Source organism: Cinclus cinclus, chromosome 2 (assembly GCF_963662255.1).
Source record: "Cinclus cinclus chromosome 2, bCinCin1.1, whole genome shotgun sequence".
NCBI lineage: Eukaryota > Metazoa > Chordata > Aves > Passeriformes > Cinclidae > Cinclus > Cinclus cinclus.
In genome coordinates, this window is record NC_085047.1 from 33,372,725 (window position 1) to 33,392,910 (window position 20,186).

The 20,186-nt window shown below is 41.8% G+C and overlaps 1 protein-coding gene across 1 annotated transcript in view; it reads right to left on the reverse strand.

The window, feature by feature from the left end:
- The window catches only part of TENM4 (teneurin transmembrane protein 4), a 341,874-nt gene that overhangs the window by 37,117 nt on the left and 284,571 nt on the right, over positions 1–20,186 (reverse strand). Inside the window, exons 23-25 of the mRNA XM_062514903.1 lie at positions 13,927–14,159; positions 4,620–4,774; positions 700–1,577 (exon numbers count right to left, since the gene is read on the reverse strand). Of these exons, the coding sequence (XP_062370887.1) occupies positions 700–1,577; positions 4,620–4,774; positions 13,927–14,159 (1,266 nt within the window). The remainder of the gene's footprint in view (positions 1–699; positions 1,578–4,619; positions 4,775–13,926; positions 14,160–20,186) is intronic.

Genomic DNA, 20,186 nt, shown 5'->3' on the forward strand with positions numbered 1-20,186 from the left:
TATCAGAAATGTGCTGTCTTCACAATATTTATAAGCAGGGAATTGCTAACAGTAGTACAGAAAAGAAGTACAAATATTCAAGATACTGCCATCTCTGGTTTTTCAATGCATACTTTCTTCTCTCTGCTTAAAAACTCTTTGGGGACATTCTTGAATAGTTCCAAGACTACTTTTAAAGCTTAGTGAGACAAATTGCAACAGTAGGAATTGAGCAGTCCATTAATTACAGAATTGTTTCCAGAGCAAGCTCTCATTAGTCATTGTCAATTGTCATTCTACATCAGACATTTCAAACAGGCACAAAAAAGACACTGCAGCATAGGAAGAAGGTGAAAAGCTGCGAAAAAAAGAGGCTCTGATGGAACTTTCATATTTCCAAGGCTTTCAAAGCCAAGAAAAATTCTCTGACACGCAATCTAAATCTTCAGTCCTGACTATAGTTAAGAAGAACCAGGTGTCCAAATTACTTAGAAAAACTCAGCAGAAATTCTGCCTGACTCTTGACTTGGTAGAGGGTGCTTATTCAAGCTCTAATGCACTTACTGCCAGTATCTGGTGTTTGAGTGAAATCTAATACTCTCTGTTCTGGCCATTTTATTTGGACAATAATTCTGATCAGGGAATTAAATTCTACCAACCTTGCACGGTTCAGAGAACACAGAATGAAGTCAGCAGCCCCAATATTCATAAAATACTTACTCATAAAATGTTGTCCAACCATTTTCATTGCTTTTAGTGGCAAGGAGACCAGAGTTGCCGTGGTAAGTCATCATGGCTACTTCATGCCCCTGTGTTGTTACACTCTTGAGTGCACTGTTGGTACCAATTGTCACCCAGTAGACTTGGCCATCAGGCACCACCAGCCAGAGGGGCATCCCTGTGGAATCTCTTCGGATATTGACTAAGTTGCCATTATTGTCAGTGATCAGGGTTATATCTCCATCTCCGGAATAAGTAAAATTGTAAAGATAATCTCCAGTGGTAAGGCTCTGAGTATAAAGGTGCTTCCCACTGGTGTCAAACAAGTAGAGCTCCTGGTCTATGGGTGAGGATAACTCATACAGATTTTGCGTGTTGAGGAAGGGTTTGTTTTTGCGAATGAAGCGGATTCGGATATTGCCCAGATCGGCGACGTACAGTTCCCCATCCGCACACACAGCCAGGGAGGAGGGGGCATTGAGCTTGGCGTCCTTGGCGTAGCCGTCGTCCCCGGAGAAGCAGTCGCAGTTGGCATCGTTCTTGCAGTCGCAGCTGCTTGGCGCACCAGCCACCAGGGAGATCTCCCCGTTGGTGGTGACCTGCCTGATGCGGTTGATCTTCTTCTCGTCGGTCTCAGCGATGTACAGGACCCCATTGTGGGACACAGCCAGGGCGGTGGCAGACTCCAGCGTGGCGTGGATTGCCACCTTGCTGAGGAGAAAGTGATCCATGCCTGGCACCTGGCAGTGCATGGGCCTTCCTGCCACAATGCGCACTTGGTGGTTCTCAGAGATCTGCAGCACGACGTTATTGTCGAGGACGTAGAGCGAATTATCCATGGGATTCACTGCCAGATCCGTGGGCCATTCTAGACGAACCTTCAAGGTAAAAAAAAAACCACAAGGGAATTTTTACAGCAAGACATTTTTCTACTTCATGATTGCTATAAATCAATCACAATAAGGATGGAATCAACATGGATTAAAGGGGGAATGGGTGAAAAATGCCACAACTAATTATTATGTGATAGATAGCTATAGAGGATATAACCTGCTGTGAGTAAGGGGGTTTAACTCCTGGTCACGTAAAGCCGACACCCACACTCTGCACTGGAACACTGGTGGGAACAGGATAATGGACAGAGGCAAACTGTTCTATGATTTTCCCTCTCCTGTGCATTTTTAATTTATGGAAGCTGGACCTCATAGCGGAGACTTCAGACTGTAAATTTTGCTGTGTGAAGTGCTATGAAATCAGACACACAAAAGAGTGATTCTTCTACTAAAGGATTTTTCACACAAGTGAAAACTGAACTCTTCTTGGTAAATGAAAAGGAGGGATAGACACAAAACTGGCAGCTGTGCCAGCATGTGTGAATATCTAAGTTATAACCTATGGTTTTCTGCTTTATGCTGTAAAAATGCAGAGGAGCAATTCACAGGAAATTCAGGCAATTTCAGTTCATGGAGTAGAATGCTTGTGCATTCACGATGATTTTCACATTTGTTTTAGCATAATGGAAAAATGGGTTCAGGAGTGACACATCCCAGTTCTACATGGATAATCCACTAAAACAGTGACTGGCAACACCACAAGTGAGTGAGCACTACAATGACTTCACTTCTAGCTCCACTTCTGCAACATGCTCTTTTCAAGTGAGTCTTCTCTTTTAGTTGCTAAACCTAAAAAATGTTTAACATAATTCAGATTTTTTTAAAAGAACTCAACTGGGATTATTTTATTTCATTTCAGTTTTTACATTAAAAAAAAAAAAATCAGTCTTGTGCTCATGGGTACCTATCAGTTCCAGGATAGTTTCTTTGTTTTGAACCCTCTTTTCTCAGCAATTGGTGCTTCTTCTCATTTGTCTGATGTGACTAAGCTTAGAGGAGTACTTTGTACAACCTTATTGGAAGGGGAAGGAGTGGATGCCAGCAGACTCAGGACCAGGAAACCATTTTTCACTCTAATTTTATTTAAAGCTGTGTAAGAAGAGACCAGGGAAGATCTACAGGAACAAAGGAAATTCCCATTTTTAAGGCCTGTAGTTAAACATCTCTGCTACAGCCATGCTTTGTTTTGATGCCTCTGTATATCTTTTCAGCATTTTTAAGGAATCAGATGTAAGGTATTTAGTTCATTGCATCTTCTAATGCCTGGATGCGTGAGGCTTATTTTCATGGCTAAGCAGTTTGCTGAGCTCTGTCTACTCTGGCTCTCTGCTTGCAAAATCTCCTTCCTTTTCTCAGCTCCTGGCCTATTTTAACCCTTCTTGTAGTAAAACATTATAGCCTGTGGTTTTCTCTTTAATAATTCATGCCTCCATCCCTTCCAGTGGTCTTTAAGCTCTGCAGTCTTCAGTTAGCATCAAGAGCTGAGTTTATTCTGAACTGACTAGGGAATTTTCAATTTCTTAAAAACCATTCCTTGTCAACAGTGGCAGCTAAATATTTCATGTCCTCATGTTCCCGGGAGCCTCAGGGACCTGGCAGAAAAGACCCTTCTATCTGCTGTAAATGATAAAAAGCTGCTTCCCAAGCTGGATTTTATTTTTTAATTAAGCTTGTATTCAGTATGTTTCTCTAGAACAGGAGTGGTCAATCTGCCAATCCCAGTATAGGTTAATCTAAAAATAGTGCCTGTCATTTTATGAAAAGGGAAAAAAAAAAAAAAAGAGTCTTCAGCTGATATATGTTCATCTCAAAAGTGTTTGAACATGACATTGGTTTACATAGGAGCTACACAACCTGGAAGTAAATAATTTTTAAAGCCTCATTACATAACTGTCTGGTGCTAACTGACCCTGAAATTCACATAAAGAAGAAACTATGTCTGTAAGATGAGAAACATACTACAAGGTGGCCTTTAACCATCAAAACTTTGCCTCTATTGAAGGCAGAACAACTTCTAAAGTCATAATTTCAGCTTGTTCATAAATTACAGACAGTGGGAGCCAGTTGCAAGGAAGCAAGAATAATCTTTTCAAATTAGAGGGAAAAAACAAGAACAGATTCCATATGGGAGCATGGAAATTATCTAGGTAGTTACAAAAGGGAAACCCCATTGACATCTATTGTGGCTGAATAACAGTACTTAGCCCTCCAGCTATGATCTATATTTTCATAGGAGAGAACAACATTTCTGCAGTCATGCAAACAACAAGTGGCACAAAGGTTTCAAAGGACACTGTCCTAAACTGGCACAATTTGACAAGTTGGCCAGTGCCACGCAAAACTGAGCGCTGGGCTGTAACAGATTTCTCTTCTGCACCATCCAGCAGTAAAGCAATCATCAAAATGAGATTTTTTCTTTTCTCTCTTCTTTTTTCTCTCCACCTTGAAGCAGCAGGACTTAAAAGCCCAGCATGATGGTAGCTGCAACCAATTTGCAATCTGATGCAATTCAAGATTCTTGTTTTCCTGCTGTTGCTAATTTTGGCACCACATCCTCCAATCAGTATTTCCTATGTTAATTTGATTCAGGTCTAAAATTGTGCTGGGCCAAATTAGGATGAGGGGAAGAAGAGAAAAAAATCTGTGATTAGCTAAAATGTTATAATGGAGCATGGCATACAGTCCATGGCATACAGTGAGACTTAAGTGTAACAAAACCTGCCTTCCCAGGAATCTGTGCTTGCCCACTCACTGGGAACTGGAAAGAAGTCAGCTCTGTGTCTGGGACATCTTTAAAAATCTCACCCCAGAAATCTATAAGTCAGGGCAGTCAAGTGTTTACTTCTGTCTTTACAGGGCAATTCTTTTATGATCCGGTCAATTTTACACTATAAACCATGTAGAAATGCAACTCTCCTTGAGCTCATGCCTCTTTGTCAGACCTGCTGGGGAAGGATACAGACGTCCAAATAAGGGTGAAGGTGTAGGCTTGCATTCTGTAAAAACAAAACCAAACCATTATCTTACCTGAGAAATGTCCATAACAGAGTCACAACTGAGAGGGCGAGCAGATGTCAAGTCATTGGAACCCAACACAGTTGAGATGATCCCATTCTGATCAATGCGCCTGATCATGGTGCCATCCACGAAGTAAATCAGCCCAAACTTGTCCACAGTGATGCCTGGGGAGGAACAAAGAAAGACAGTCAGAAAGTGGTGGCAGCCTGACATGAGGAGCAATATATTTTATGGCATTCCAAAAGGATGAGAGAAGAGTTGGGCATATGGGAGTCCTGGTTATCAAGAGCATTGAACTGGCACCCTTCCATGGAAGGCACCTTCAAATGGCACACATTGCAATTCAGAAATCCCTGCTCGCTCCTGGAAAAGGGCATGGCATTTGGTGAACTCCTGAAATGGAAAGGTTTTCCAATAACTGCGTGTCTTGGGTGTTCAGAAACCTGGTTTTATTGCTCATGGTATGAATGGCAAGCCATGCACGTAAAAATGCTACACTGATGAATCTTTCAAAAATGGTGATGAATAAAGGCTGTGAAAGGTCCATCAGGTCACTCCAATTCCAGATGGATAAATGAGGAAGGGTTTTCCCTAGGATAATCCTACTACTATACAGTGTTTCACCTGATTCTGAACTCTGCTAGTGATTAATTTCATTGTCCAAACCTCCCTGGTAGACACACTTCTGTCAGTGGATATGAGGTCTGCTGACAGCAGTTACAGGCTGCCGATCTCATTTCTTGCCCTGCAGATATGTGTCATTTCACCTTCCCCTAAGCATAATTTCTCAAGTATTTGTTATGTTAGCACAACCTCCTTTAATCCTCTTTATCCTAGGCTAGCTACCTTCTGCATCTTCCATCAGAGGATTTCATAGAGCTTTACACTTTCTAATTAGACCTCATAACAGTCTATGAGAGTGATCATTCTAATTTTACATATCAGAAAATTAACAGATAATGCAAGTCTCACAAGGTCACAGAGAAAGGTCGTGACTGAGCAAGGAATAAGAAGTTAGGGGCTTTATTCACCTCTCCTTTGTGCAAGTATAAATTAAAATAACTCCACAGATACTAATAAAGTCATTCACCTCATCTACCCTACAGAAGCAGAATGTCATTCAGCATAATATTTGAGTGTGTTAAAGCCACTAAATGCTTGTAAAGAAACAGGAAAAGGATGTAGAGGCCTGTAACATCTTTTTCTGTGCAAGCAAAAATTCTGATTGAAATATATAAATATTAGGATCTTCCTGTTTGGTTTCCTTTGCTTGCAGGGTTAACAATCACTTGACAAAAAGCAGACATCTGTACTGTGCATCTAAGCAAGTATCTGAAGCTATTCCAATCAGTGGAGAGAGAAATCTACTTTGAGAGTGCAATTTGTATCACCCTAAAGCCCATATCCCCAAGAGATTATACAAATCCTGCTAGAAGTACCTTTTCCTCCCATTTGACTATAAAAGGAGACTACAGCAAATATCTCTAAAGAAAACATTTATATTGTAGGCAGATTAAATTAGTGAGCTGAATCCTCACTAGACTCTCTTTGGCTGTCATCTTGGTGACAGAAATGATGGAAATTCTGTTTCAGATAGAAAGCTTTAAGAATGTTTGAAAAGTGATCAGATCATGTGTTCCTCAAAAATGCTGTTTTGCAGCCAGATCCCCTTATTTGAAACACTTATCCTCAGTCTCCATCCACTGTGAGCTCTGCTGTGCAGATGCAGCAGTTCACAGATCAAAAATTCTAGATTTTCATAAAGCAGGGACTAATCCCCTGATTGCTTTGGCAGCTAAAATCATGGCCTTCAGCCAGCACTGAAGTATTGCATGGGCTGGAAGCCATGGAGGTAGGTGATATGTGGAAAAACATAGCAGAATTCATTATAAGGAAATCCACAGAAGGTAATCTGGCCTGGCAGACAAACATCAGGACTAAGTCATTGAGAGAAAGAACAAACTTCTCTATTGAGCTGAGGTAAAGGAAGGGATTCAGACATGGTTGCAACCTGTTGATTCTAAGTCAGTGAGGAGTCAGAAAACTGTTGGTGTTTCAGATCACTGAGCTGAATGGGAGCTGTGTGTTATTGCCAGGAGGCAAAACCAGCATTTTTGCTACTTCTTCAAAGCATCATCGTGTTTGAAGGGCATCACTTTGACCTGGATCAGATATTTGACCATCAGAGCAGTGTGGTTTCAGAATAGCCTCTATGGCAGTGAGGAAAAAATTACTTCCTGCTTTCAGGATGAAGTTAATTAATTTTGGAGGGGATTATAGAGCAGGATTGCTGAGATAATGGATGATAAGACTGAACGACCTAAAAGATTGTTTCTAGTCCTGCGCTTTAATACCTGTGTTCAATTCATGCCAACGTCTCATCTTGGCAGGACCATGAAACAAGAGCCTTCAAGAGGAGCACAAGGTAACTGTTGAACATTTAAATTTACTGAGGGTGGTGAGGCACTATCAAAGGTTTCCCAAAGAAACTGTGGCTGCCCCATCCCTGGAACTGTTCAAGAACAGGTTGGTTGGGCTTTGAGCAACCTGGTCTAGTGGAAGGTGTGCCCCCCCACCCCCCCCAGGGTGGATAGGAACTATATGGTCTTTACAGACCCTGCCAATCCAAACCATTCTATGATTTGATGAATACTATGGGAGAAGCAATGGTAGTAGTAGCCATTTATTCTCACTGTACAATATAAACACATCATTTGTATTTTAATACTTCATTAAATGCTTGCGGAAAGGTCTGATGGGATAAGCATCAATATCTCACTGGCATCCATGGCTTTCAGGAAGCTATCATCATCTGCCATGAGATTTGTCAGTGCTATGTCCCCTTCAATGAGTCACCCAGGATACTGACACACGTCACCTGTCACTGGCATCTGCTGTTGAAGGTCTCTGATCCTCTTAATTATTTTGCCTGTTGAGTGTCAAGTTCTTTTTTGTTTACTGGCATCTGCTTAAAAACCAAGAACACAATTGAGCTCTTTAAGCAATATGGTAGATGTGCTTTTTTTTGGAAGAGGCATGATAGAAGGTTTAGTTGATCTTAATTGGCTTTTGTCAAAGACAAGAGTCTCTTATCCATTCCTTGGTTCACAACAAGTATTTTTCCAGGTGCCTGTCCATTAGTCTGTGTGACAAGCCAAAAGCCAGTGAAGGGTGGCAGGCTGGATAATGTGATTTTCAATGAGGCAGAATTTTCTCCCTTAGCTAGTTCCATATGTATTGGATTGAACTTATCAGCAGTGTCTGCTGGCAGTGGCTCACTGTGTGCAGCGCTGGGGTTTGATGGCTGTTCTGATTACCCAGTTACAGTAATAATAACCTGGATGCACTTTGGCCCTGGAGCCAGCTCTCATCAGCTGACAGGGCACAACTTTATTTTGCATTCCAGCTTAGACAACAAGCTTGCACACTCGAGTAAGTTGAAGTGGAATAGCAAAGTTACCACTTACTACCCTGCTCCAGGGCAATGGTATGTGTATGTGTTCTTATCACTGAGCACTTCTCTACTTATCCCTCTTTCATGGAGGCTAAGCAACCTCAATTACCTCAAATTTCCTGAGATGTTCTGTAGGCCAGCAGAGTTTGCAGTCTGTCAAAGCCCCAAATTCCCATTTGCACACATTCCTTACGTGGTAACTGCTCCAATCCCTTCCTGATTTTGCTGATTGTCTTGGAATCAAAACTAGTTACGAAGAAGAGCCCCTGCTATCCCACAGACAAGTGTCTTTGGATGGATGACTTCTGTGAAAAGGGAAAGAAGCATTTCATGGATGCTTTGTGGCAAATTGTAGAGGTTAGATTGGACTTTTCTGTTTCCTTCCTGATATAGGCACAGTTCCAGTGCTGGGAGCTGGCTCCTGCAAACAGGCACAGAAATGGGTAGTTCACATATTATGCATGTTAAGCCCAAGAACTTGGCTTGCTTTGGCAGAAGGCTCCTCTCATGTTTCCATAGGAACATAAGGGAATTACAGCCTTTCAGCATATATCTCAAAGTTCAGCCTCACGGTTACTGAAAGGAAACAGCAGCTGCCACTACCCAGGTAGTGTTGCAGATCCGAACCTTAAGTTCTGAGATGTGAAATACATACGCTATGAAATTGCACTGGCTCCCCTTGTGTAAGAAGAGATGTCTTACAGAACAAGGGTTTGTAGCACCATGTGCATCATACCACTGAGCTGTGCTGATAGAAAGCTGTGACGTGGTGACATTTGCTTGAAATGTCAGGACCTTGTATCATGAAGAAGTGACAGCACAGCGTTATGCTGCAAATAGCTACTGGGACATGGTGAGTTTCTTGTAGAAGACAAACCACTAAAAGTGATTGCGTGGTGCACATAGCTCTAGTTAGGAGAAGAAAAAGGGGAAAAACGCCTTTTAACTGAAAAAAAAGGTGCTTAAAAGAAATCGAAATTTGGACCTTTCTTGTCTGATTGGATGATGAATGCCTGGGTAGTAAAATGGCAGATAAAAATCAGTGTCAGTAAGCACAAAGGAATTCACAGGGGAAGGAGAAAGTCTAACTACCCATATACATTGACAATCTGAAAAAGAGCATACAGGAAAAGATTCTGGAATTCCTGTGAAAAGTCTCCTGCTAAGATCAGTTTTGTGCTATGCAGTGGTAAAGAATGGAATTACAAGACAGCAAAGAATTAGCAAAGATACAAAAAAAATACAAAAAAGAAAGCAGTGGCTTGGCCTCAGAAGGACCATTCTTTTACATGACCTGCCTAAAGAAATTGTGGAAATTATTAGCAGAGAGTGCCTGGAAGAACAAAACTAGGTGTTGGGGAAGGTTTCTAAGCCAATGGATGCTGGTATATAAGCACAGGTCTGGTGCAACTTCTTCAGAAAGTCCACTAAATGCTGATGACTAGAATATGGGGTGTTAGCACAGGAAGACCACATCGCCCCTGTCCCTAAGTGTCTTTTCTGGCCAGAACAGGTGACAAGAAATGTTGTTCAGTCAGCCTCTGGTCTTCCCCAAAATGGTCCTATTTATTATCTGACCATAAAAATGTTAACAGCCGGTGGAGGGCTGGTTTCCTCAATTAATTCTGTTGAACTCTTCAACACTTAGTGAACAACTGAGAATTTTGTTTACACATTCATCAGGGCAGAGTGAAAGAACCAATCTGTCCCCAAATTAATTATACTTCATTTCACATTGGTGTTACAGTGCTAAATGAATGAGATGCCCCCTCTCTCCCCATGTGCCTTCTGAAACCTTCTTCCTATTGTGTCAGACTTGTCACTGCAATCTCTCTTAATTGCAGGCTCCTTGGTAATTTCTCTGCCACAACATTTTCCTGAGAAGAACCAATGGTGAGTACTCGGATGAAAAGAAATGCTCTGACAAGCTTGAGTTTTAATTTTTCTTTAGACTGCTTGTAGAAGAGGATCATTATTAGCGGATGATAATTAGGAAGTGGTAACACTTTAATTTGCAAGGATATATTGAAATTCATTAGCATCTGAAAGCTTTGCTGTGCTCTGTGGCAAATGAATTGGACGGATCAGACTGGTTCCTAATAGCTATGATAAATACCCTGACCAAATGGCTGCCACCTCTATTTCATCTGTGGATCTATCTGTCCTGTGTTTCTGTAGCCTACCTTTATTTAACAAGCCAAAGATGGGTAAAGCGTGAAATTCCTGGAGGTTTTACCCCTTCTAATGTCTTTTCTAAGCTGATGGTCTGAAATGAGTTCTTCCTTCACTAGAGTGAGACAAGAACCTCTGTCCAGAAGGTACTTCAGAGAAATGTATTGACAGGACAAGGGATAATGGTTCTGACCGAAAACACAGTGGGTTTAGATTATATATTAAAAAGAAATTCTTTCCTGTGAGGGTGGTGAGCCATTGGCACAGGTTGCCCAGAGAGTCTGTGGATGCTCCATCCCTGGAAGTTTCAAGGCCAGGCTGGATGGGGGTCTTAACAACCTGATTTAGTGAAAGGTGTTCCTGCCCATGGCAGTGGGGCTGGGACTGTATGGTCTAGGAAGGTCCCTTCCAACCCAAAGCACTCTATAATTCTATGAAATTATTCCCTCTGAATTCAAGGGAGTTGAGGTGAGAACTGGAGGAAGTGATCAAAACAATGGGGAAAAGTCTGCTGCCCAGAAAGTACAGAACCATTCTGAACATATGCTTGTTGCAGTGGGGACCTCATTCGTCAGGCTATCAGATCCAGAAGAAGATCAGCACCCCCAGGACATAGTCCATCCCACCTTGAACATGTGCATTGTCACAGAATGAACCACCTTCAGGGTTTCTTTCAACTGAGAAGAGACCAAAAAAACCTGCTTAGATCAGATGCTTGACTGGTTCAGGAGGCTAAAGGTATATGCAAAGGCATATGTTGACAGTTAATGACTATTTCTCCAGTCTTAATGAATTGCTCATTTTCATCTGTCAGGAAGGTATCCCTCAGTATTTTCCAGCAAGCTGTAAATATCAGCTAATTAAAACATCATGAAAGAAAGGCACAATTGTTTTTCCTTTTGATTTTTTAAAAAGTGCAAAGATGTCCTTAAAATACAGAAATCCTACTTGGCATGAAGCAATTATGTTCAGAGCAAAAAAAAAAAAAAAAAAAAAAAAAAAAAGCTTAAGGCTTAAAAAGTAGAGTCCTCTGAAGAGCAACAATTCTTGAAAAACTGACTTTCCAAGTCCTTCCCTGGCCAGCTGGTATCTCTATAGCTATAGAATAGCTTTCTAATTTCCTCTGACCATTCACTTATGAGTGTTTGTTTGCCTGCCAAGACACAGAAGCAGAGGGTCACTTGAGATCTACTGGTTACTTACACAATAAATCAATTTTATTTTGAACTATTATGAAATACATGAGGGAAGAGCATTTGCTGGATTTTTCTGCTAGGATGAACCACTGTGAAGGTATAAACAACAGTGACATTACACTGTCAGCATGGGTTTTCACTGTTCATCACTTATTGAGGGGACTGGGGAGTGAGTCACACCTGCCACAGCCGTTGCCTCAGCAGAATTTGCAAAGTCAGGTTAGAATCAGATCAGGGAACACTATTTACGAACTTTCTACTGGCAGTGTGGGCTTTCTGATTATTTTCTTGTTGTCATTTTCCTTCATGTCATTTCTTCTTTCTCTCTCAATTTACTTCTGTTTTGTGAAATTTTGGGGCTATGAGGAATGAATCCATGAATTCTGCTGTTATATGAAGGTGGAAGAATGGCCTCCTGAGAGCTTCAGTTGCCAACAAGAAGGATTTCAGTGCTGAAAACTTTGAACTCGAGCTGTTTGCTATAGCAAAGCAGAAACATAAGTCATCTAAACCTTGTAACATTTATCCATGAATGGAAATGAATAATATCCCTCTTATCCTGTACAAGGGAGAACAGAAGACCAACAAAAGTGTGGGGTATTTTTTTTTTACACTGATTGAACTTCAAAGAGTTGCAGAAAATTAGATTACAGATTTCTGGATTCCCTGATCTCATGATTGATCTGCTGGACTGCCTGAATCTCTCTGCCTAAGTCACTTAATTTTCTTTTCAGTCAGCCTTCTCATTTCAACGAGACAAATTCTACACTGCAAACTGGCCACCAGTGCTGTTCCTTTACTTACACCTGTGCTTCTGGCAATACTTAAACCAATATAATGGTTAACTCATAGGATTCAGGAGCGCCTGGAAACTATGCTGGACTCTTTGAATATTACAAGGGTGGAAGTCTGAGTTTTGATACTTTTGGAAAAAAAATTCACAGCCAGACCTGACACAAAAGCTCATTAAATAATTTTGGACTTGTATTCAGTAACAACAATGTCATCTCTATGTCATGAAAAATAGCTTCCTAGAATCATTGAAATGTTTGGGTTGGAGGGGACTTTAAAGATCATTTAGTCACAAACCCTTGCCATGAGCTGGGACTTCTTCCACTAGACCAAGTAGATCAAAGCCCTATACAACCTGCCCTTGAAAACTTCAAGGGATGGGGCAGCTGCAACTTCTTTGGGAATCTTACCTGCTCTTAGTGAAATAACTTTCCATAAAATCACAGAACGGTTTGGGTTGGAAGAGGCCTTTGAAAGTCATCTAGTCCAAGCCTGCTGCCAGGGCAGGAGCACTTGCTGAAGGATCCCCAGGTTTTGCTGAGGGGTTGCTTTACAAAGAGGTTGGGATAGGCTTGGCTGTTGCTGTGGTGAGGAAGGAGGGAGCTACCACTCCCTGATGCAATGAAAAAGAAAACCTGCAGCACACTGAAGTTAAAGCTAAGAACTATAAATGACTCCCTGCACTCTGAACAGCTATGCAGAAGATGATGCATAACAGACAAAAATGCCACATCTCAAAAAGGCATTCCTGCATGGGTGTCCTTCTCAGCCCTCTTCACAAACACGGTTGAAAATCTGTGTACAAACAATACCTTCATCTCATTTCATCTCTACTCCTCTTTCCCCTCCACATCATCTCTATCCCCCCATGTGGCTTTTTTTTGTTTTTTTTCTGAGGAGCTGTGGACAGCTGGGAGGAGCGACATCCTCCATCTGCAGAGCTTGTTACCTTGAGATTGCCAGACTGAAGTCTTGGCTACACACAGGACTGCATATGTTTGGCTAAACCTGTTTTGAACAATTTAGTTCACAGCCTTGAAAGCGGCGTGATGCATTTATTCTGATTCAACTGTGCTTTTCACATTTCAGTATGTTGGAAACAGGTAAAATTAAGCTGATTTGAACACTCCCATATCAAAGTTAGCATCCACCCCCTTCAGGATTCAAGCTGGATGCAGAGATATATAATGTCAATGTCTAAAGCACCATCCGCGTATCTTTGAGCTGTATGCTATTTTGCTGATGTTATTTTATATATATATGTGTGTGCGTGTGTACGTGTGTGTGTGTACGTGTGTGTGTGTGTGTGCGTATCCAAAGCAGTGCTCAAAGGGCTTTTTCTTAATGCCAAGAAAGCCTCAGTAAACCAAATGTCAGTGAATCCTGCCCCAGGTCGGGAGGGACCAAGCATTCTTGGTAAGGAGGAGCTCAATAGGTGTAAAAGTGATGGGTGGAGTTATTCCATTGCCCTCTGAACGTGTGCCGATCAATTAACCCCTCCGGTGTGGCATTCCTCCCAGCCATGTGAATATGAAAAACCATGACACGACTAGCTGAGGGAGAGACATGCTCACTTATTTCCAGGAGCAAGCCCTTAGGATGTGTTTCAGAATTGGAGAGGAGAGCAATCTCCAGTGTGACTAAACAAGCTGCTTTCAAAAAGCCCCCTTTAAAAAAGCCAGTGGAGAAGAAGCAGTCTCACCCCTGGGATTTGTAAGTGTGGCATCAGTGCCTTTGCCTCCATCTCCGCAGCGGGTATCATCAAATGGGAGGCACTGATCCCCAGTCCCAGCCAAGACCTCCGAGTTCTTCACAATGTCTTTCACTGATGTGGTTGACTTGATTTTATAGATACGTCGGCTGTTGGTGTCCGAGAGGTAGATGGAGCCGGTGATCGGATCTGTGGTCAAGTAATACTTATGAGCTGGGCTGTGGCTGAAAAACAAGGGTATGACATTATTAATTTTTTGGATTATGTGTTTCCTTAAGTCAACAGGCAATGTAAACGCTTCAGAGAATAAAAATGCACAAGGCAGAAAGACCGGGAAAGTGAAGAAGTGCTTGGACAAGGTTAGTACATGGTGTGTTACAGGACAGGCTCCCAAGCTATATCCATTAGCAATTGCTGTGCCTGGGGTGCTCTCTGGCATGGAGGGAGGCAACCAAAGAAAAGGGCTCTCTGGTCTGAGCCAAAAACCATGCCAGGAACTACTACAGGTATAATCCCATTACCTGTGTTTGCTTAATTTACTCGTTACAGACATAGTCCTGAAACTGGTGTTCGTGCAGTGCCAGGAAGGGAAGGGAAAACATGGAACAATAGGGAAATAAAACAAATAATAATGAAAAAAAAAAATCTGCCCTCCCAACAAAGACTAATACAAACTCCAAAAGGAGACTGCCTGTTTATAGCACTTTAAGATACACCCTGCAAGATCACTGCATCAAGGCTCATCTGGCGCTCTTGCTGACTCCAGCAAAGACTCTAAAGTTCTGTCCTGCCCTCAGGGAGATTAAGGGAATTCTGCCATTGGATTCAGCTGGACCTCAGTGATGAGAGAAACAAAATAATTCCCTGAGTGGCACATTTTGACCCAAGTAAAGCATGAACTGGTATTAGGCTGAGGAACCTGAACATCAATTCCCTGTTGAACACCCTCTGTTTACTGTTTCCTTGGACACAAGAAAGGGTAGCTGAGAAAATGGGATGAGCAGACATAATTATAGTATTTTTAGCTCTATGACTGCAACATTAAATGAGCCCAAGACTGAAGAAATTGATAAACTAGAATCCACTTTATGGAAAGCATCCAACAGGACTGGTCAGAAAAAAACCAACCAGATGAGTTTAGATATAATTTAAACTATTGTCTTGCAAGGACGTAGACGTATTTTAATATAGATACTAAAGTTATTAATATCTTCTATTAAAATTGTTGACTACTAGTGTGTATTGAGCTGCATCTATTCTAAGCCTCAAACCAACAGGTTAGACTTTTAACATCTGTCCTTAACAGATGTTTTTTCCTTCTATGAAAGCCTAAGTAGTAATTAGAAGTATGAAAAGTATCTACTTTTCTCCAGAACACCTTCAAGCTGTCCAAACACATCAAGTCCGAAGAATTCATAATAAAAATCTAGGCCACAGTTCACAATTTTGCACTTAATGGAATTGTTCCAGGAGAAGTTGACTAGACAGTGTCGATCACAGTTGACTCTATTCTGCATATAGAGAATTCCTCTCAACCTTTATGTTAAGAAAATTACCCCCTCTTCAGACATGTAAAAATTACTGAGTTATTCTCTTCTTTTAAAAGCAGTAAATTGGTTCTTCATTCAAATTATTCAATACTATGGGGGTGGTGGAAAAGCACCTTTCTGATTTATTCTGGAATATCCCTTGTGATTTATCCTATTAAAGTCTGAACAGATTTCATCTCCAAAAATGACACTGATTCTTGCTAAATAAAATGCTCTGACCTTCAAGACAGCTCCAGCCTGACAGTTCAGTCTCCATCTGTATTCCTTCCCAATGACAGCAGGCTGGGAGGGTATTATTTCATTTACCTGCATGCCACTCACACTAAGCAAGTGGCTTCAACCCTGGTGGAAGAAGTTCCCTGTGGGAATCCATCATCCATTTTGATCAGGGCCTTGCATTTTCTGCTGACTGTCCTAACAAAGCCCTGCTGAATGTCAGTAAGCTTTTGAGCTGTTCATAATCTCTATTTTGCATGGGAGGTGGACAAGAGGAGGACGGTTTTAATGGCACTTTGCAATACTTTACCATGTTTGACTGGCAAGCACAGATAACTTTCCCTGAGTTTTACAGCAGGCTGTGTGCAGATGGGCAAAGGCAAATGACTTACCCAGAGATGGAGAAAAATGGGGACAGGGAGAAATTCCTGCTCCCCTTTCCCAGCACTATTGTTGTGATTTATTTTTTGGATTGTACAGCCTCTGGTGGATTTATTATTGATTACAATCTTCTGTAAAAAAGAGAGCTCTTAAAACAATTTTCTATTCCCAGCTCTTGTATAGAATAGACACTGAAACAATCTGTTAAAAATGGTCAAGCTGGAAGTTAACCCCCTGGCTTCTGCCAACTGTTTTCAGCACTGCACAGAGACAGTTTCACGCTCTGCCCTGGCCTGAATTGCACAGTGTTATACAATGGAGGGGTCTTTTTTCCTGTTTTTTTTAATTTTTTTGTCACCCTTAGATCCTACAGGGTGAAAGATGCTTAAATAAACGTATGTTGGTCATATAAAATCTCCCAAACTGCTTCCCTTTATCTGTGACAGTGAATGAGCAGTGGAGCCAGGACCATAGGGGATTCACTTTGTATTTAAAGCCACAATCAATAGGCAAATCCAAGCGGTAAATTGGACTGGACTGAACAGCAACTGAAATAAATTTGCCTGGAGTGAAGCAGAGAAGACTTTTCCCCCCTTTCATCCTCTCATATTTCTCAGCTAGGTAACAATCCAAAATAAAAGACAAGACTTTCTACTATTCAAAAGACTTGACCAACTACACTATTTGTAGTCTTAGAACATTTATCCCCATATTGGCACTGCCACTAAAAAATGACTGTGGAGGAAGAGCTGATTTCATATTCAGAGTGTTCCTTGAACTATTACTGCTTTTTAGAAAAAAACCTGAGCAATGCATTGATATTTTAAACCCCCTGAAGCAACAACACTGAAGTTGCAGTGATGGGATGAGCGGGACCCTAGCCAAGAACTGACACTCTGATGGGTATTAGTGGGCATGATGGTGTAGTCACTGGGAATGAGAACAGTTTCATGGTTCTGCAAGCCAAAGTGAAATGGAGGTGACATTGTTTCCCTGTATACTTGTGACATAGTGATGTGCTGGGAAAGCACAGGGAAATCTTCCAAGTCCACAGCAATCCCACTTGTTTGGGGTTGCATATAGTCTTATCCATACATCTGCCTTGTCTCTTTTATCATTCTCATTTTTGGATAGGATAGTGCCAGTACCATTTAGGGAGCTCTGCAGGTACGTTAAGAGATCCAGACTCTATTTTAAAGTGTTTTGTGCTTTACGTGATTCCTTACACACAGGCATAGGGAAGAAATGGGATACAAAGTTGGGTGAGCCGGCAGAGGCATGAGGCTTGGATTGTGGATTGCTTCAGCTGTACTATGGTATATGCACAGCTTTGAACAAAGGCTGGTATTCTCCCTCTGGGCCGAGAGCCCATGTTTTGGAGGAGCCCTAGGAAGGAAGCTCCTCCTCCAGAGTGGGAAGCCAGTCTCTAAGGAATAGAGATGAGAAAAGGGAGATGGTCCCTTTTTTCAGCAGGTTCCCTACAAAACACCAGCACAGCAGACTGTACCTTTTTGTTGGTTTCTTAAAAATGCCAAGGGATTAATATCATCATGCTTTAGATGATTACGAAGTGAATGCTCACATCAGAGCTGGTTGCCTTAATTCCCTTTACAAGCAGTGGATAAATACCAGCTTTTGGGGTAGGACATGTCTGATTATTTTCAACATTTATCTTTTAAGATGAACTGTATCTTAGTTTCTCAAACACAAGGGCATCTATCACCTCTTCAAAGGACAATTTCCTTTGCTGGTAACTGTACAGCTCTGGCTCCCACTGTGGTCAACAGACAGGAGCAGTCACACCAACAAAATTAGTTACCCACAATCACTGACCTTGATAATCCCCTGGGGCTTCTTTGGATCTGATGTCTCTGTTTAAGGACACAAAACCACCTCTTCTGTGCCAGCTACCCACTTCCCCTCTGAGCCTTGCTGGGCATGTACATTTGCTGGTGACTAAAAAACTACCAAATTCCTGCAGTCAGGAGTTTCTTGTTCAGTGGGGCTGTGTTTCCATGGCTCCATGCTAAGCACCCTGCAGCTCAGAACCAGAGGATTTAATTGTAGCTTGTGTGAGATACTGGTCTGTTTTCCCTGGGTGACATTCAATAGATTAATACCTAAGGAGGCCACACAGTGCAGTGAGCTGAATTTACACTTGGTCTTTTAGTGTTTGCTGTTTGTGTGTGATGCCCAAAGCTCTCCTAGTGTGACATGCTGGACAATAAAACTTTATAGCAGTGCCATAAGCCAAGCCAGAGACTGCAAGGGACTTTTTATCTGATCCTAGGGCTGTTCGCTGAAACAGCTCTCTTTGTCAGTAACTGTAGACTTCTCTCTACAGTATGAATGGAAACAAGAAAGGAATTTAAATTAATTTAAATTAAAAAAAAAACAAAACTGTGGCCACTTTTTGTGGCCAAGACAGAAATGCCTCACTGCCCTCCGCATTGCTGCAGAGAAGGCATCATGATTTGGTGATGCTTTTTGGCTTAGCTAACATCCCTCATTTAGGCTGTTGCAGAATTATACCTTGGCTACGCAGACAGAGCTGTAAAGCCAAGCCTCTTAGTGGGTAGCTACAGAACCTTTGGAGATCAAGCTCACCACAGCCTACATATTGGGGAGGAATTCCTTTCCCCCGAACTGAGGCAGCTTTAGCATATGGATTTCAGCTTTTCCAAACCACTAAGATTCAACCCTGTGGATCTCACCCTTTGCACCATTGCTGGTCACTGGTGTCAAACTTAGGACCTTCTGGAGTTCAAAGCACTGGAGCTTTAGCTGAGACTATACCCACTCATTTCCCTGAGGGTCAGGAGCAAAGAGACTTCCTAGCGAGAAGTATTAAAGCAAATGTCACAGAACAGGCACTAACAGATGGGTGACTCCTTCAGTGCAGTCACAGATGGGAGTATTTGGTCTGGACCTCCTCATCTGCTTCCTCCCTGCCTGGTCCCCTTTGAGCTACACTGAAACTGGCATGTCTTGGATTTCTTTCACTTAATTTCTTCATTTTTAGGAACTACCTAAAGGCTGAAGCCCTGCCAACTCTGCTTGCCAGTCTGCAGCATTTGGGGCCATTCCATAGATCTTCCTGTAGTTACTGCTTTCATACACAAAACCTCATAACAGGTCTCCAGCTGCTGCCCTTCATTGACAAAGCAGATGCACTTCAGTGGCTGTGTATTTCCTGGGCATTAGGGATAAAACCTGGCTGTTCCAAAGAGAAATGAATTTTTCTATAGCCTTCAAATGATTTGAAGGAGTAGCTGAGGGGAAAGAACTAAGCCTGATGAGGACAATCAGTGAAAAGGTCTTGGGTACCAACCTCCCAGCCCTGCTAATAGATGCTTTGGGCCAGTCCATTATATTGTGAAGCTCAGCCCTTCGTTATTGTTCTGGCAATAGAATAAAAAATAAGTTTCTACTCCATTTCATTTCCAGGCATGCAGATAAAAGAACATTTCTGGTTTAGCATAGCCTCTATGAAGTCAAAGAAACAGTAAATGAAAAGCATGTAGCAAGAAAAATCCCCAATCCCAAATGCAAAAGAAAACTAAACACACACACACACAAAAATCCCAGCTCCACACAGTCTAAGCTTCTGCTTTAGAAAAGCAACCAGGGAGAAGGATGGGATACTTGTCAGAGTCAGAGAAGTCCTTGCAAACACAGGCAGTGACAGGAAGTTGACATCTTCTGGAATGCAACTGATTGGATCAAACCCACTGAAACTCCAGTGAACCCAAGTGACAAATATTCTTAGTGACAAAGCTCCAATTTAGGAGTCTCTCTTTAATCTTGTTTTCTTGTCATTACTCTTCTATTGCATTTCCTTGCTAAGGTTCTGAGTTGCACTACCTCCTATTTCAGCCTGACAGACTTTCACGTGTCAAAGCTCTCTATGGAAAGCTCAGACTGAAAAATGCTAACAAAGTCTAACTTCCCTGGGTGGGTGATGCTGGGGCACATAGTGATCTTCATTATGCCAGTTAAACCCCCCAAACTGAAACGAAGGCTTTTCACTATATGAGAATTATTTTTTCCATCCTAGTTGTTCCAGTGATCTGTATCCTGATGCTGTTCTCATTCTACTTTCTT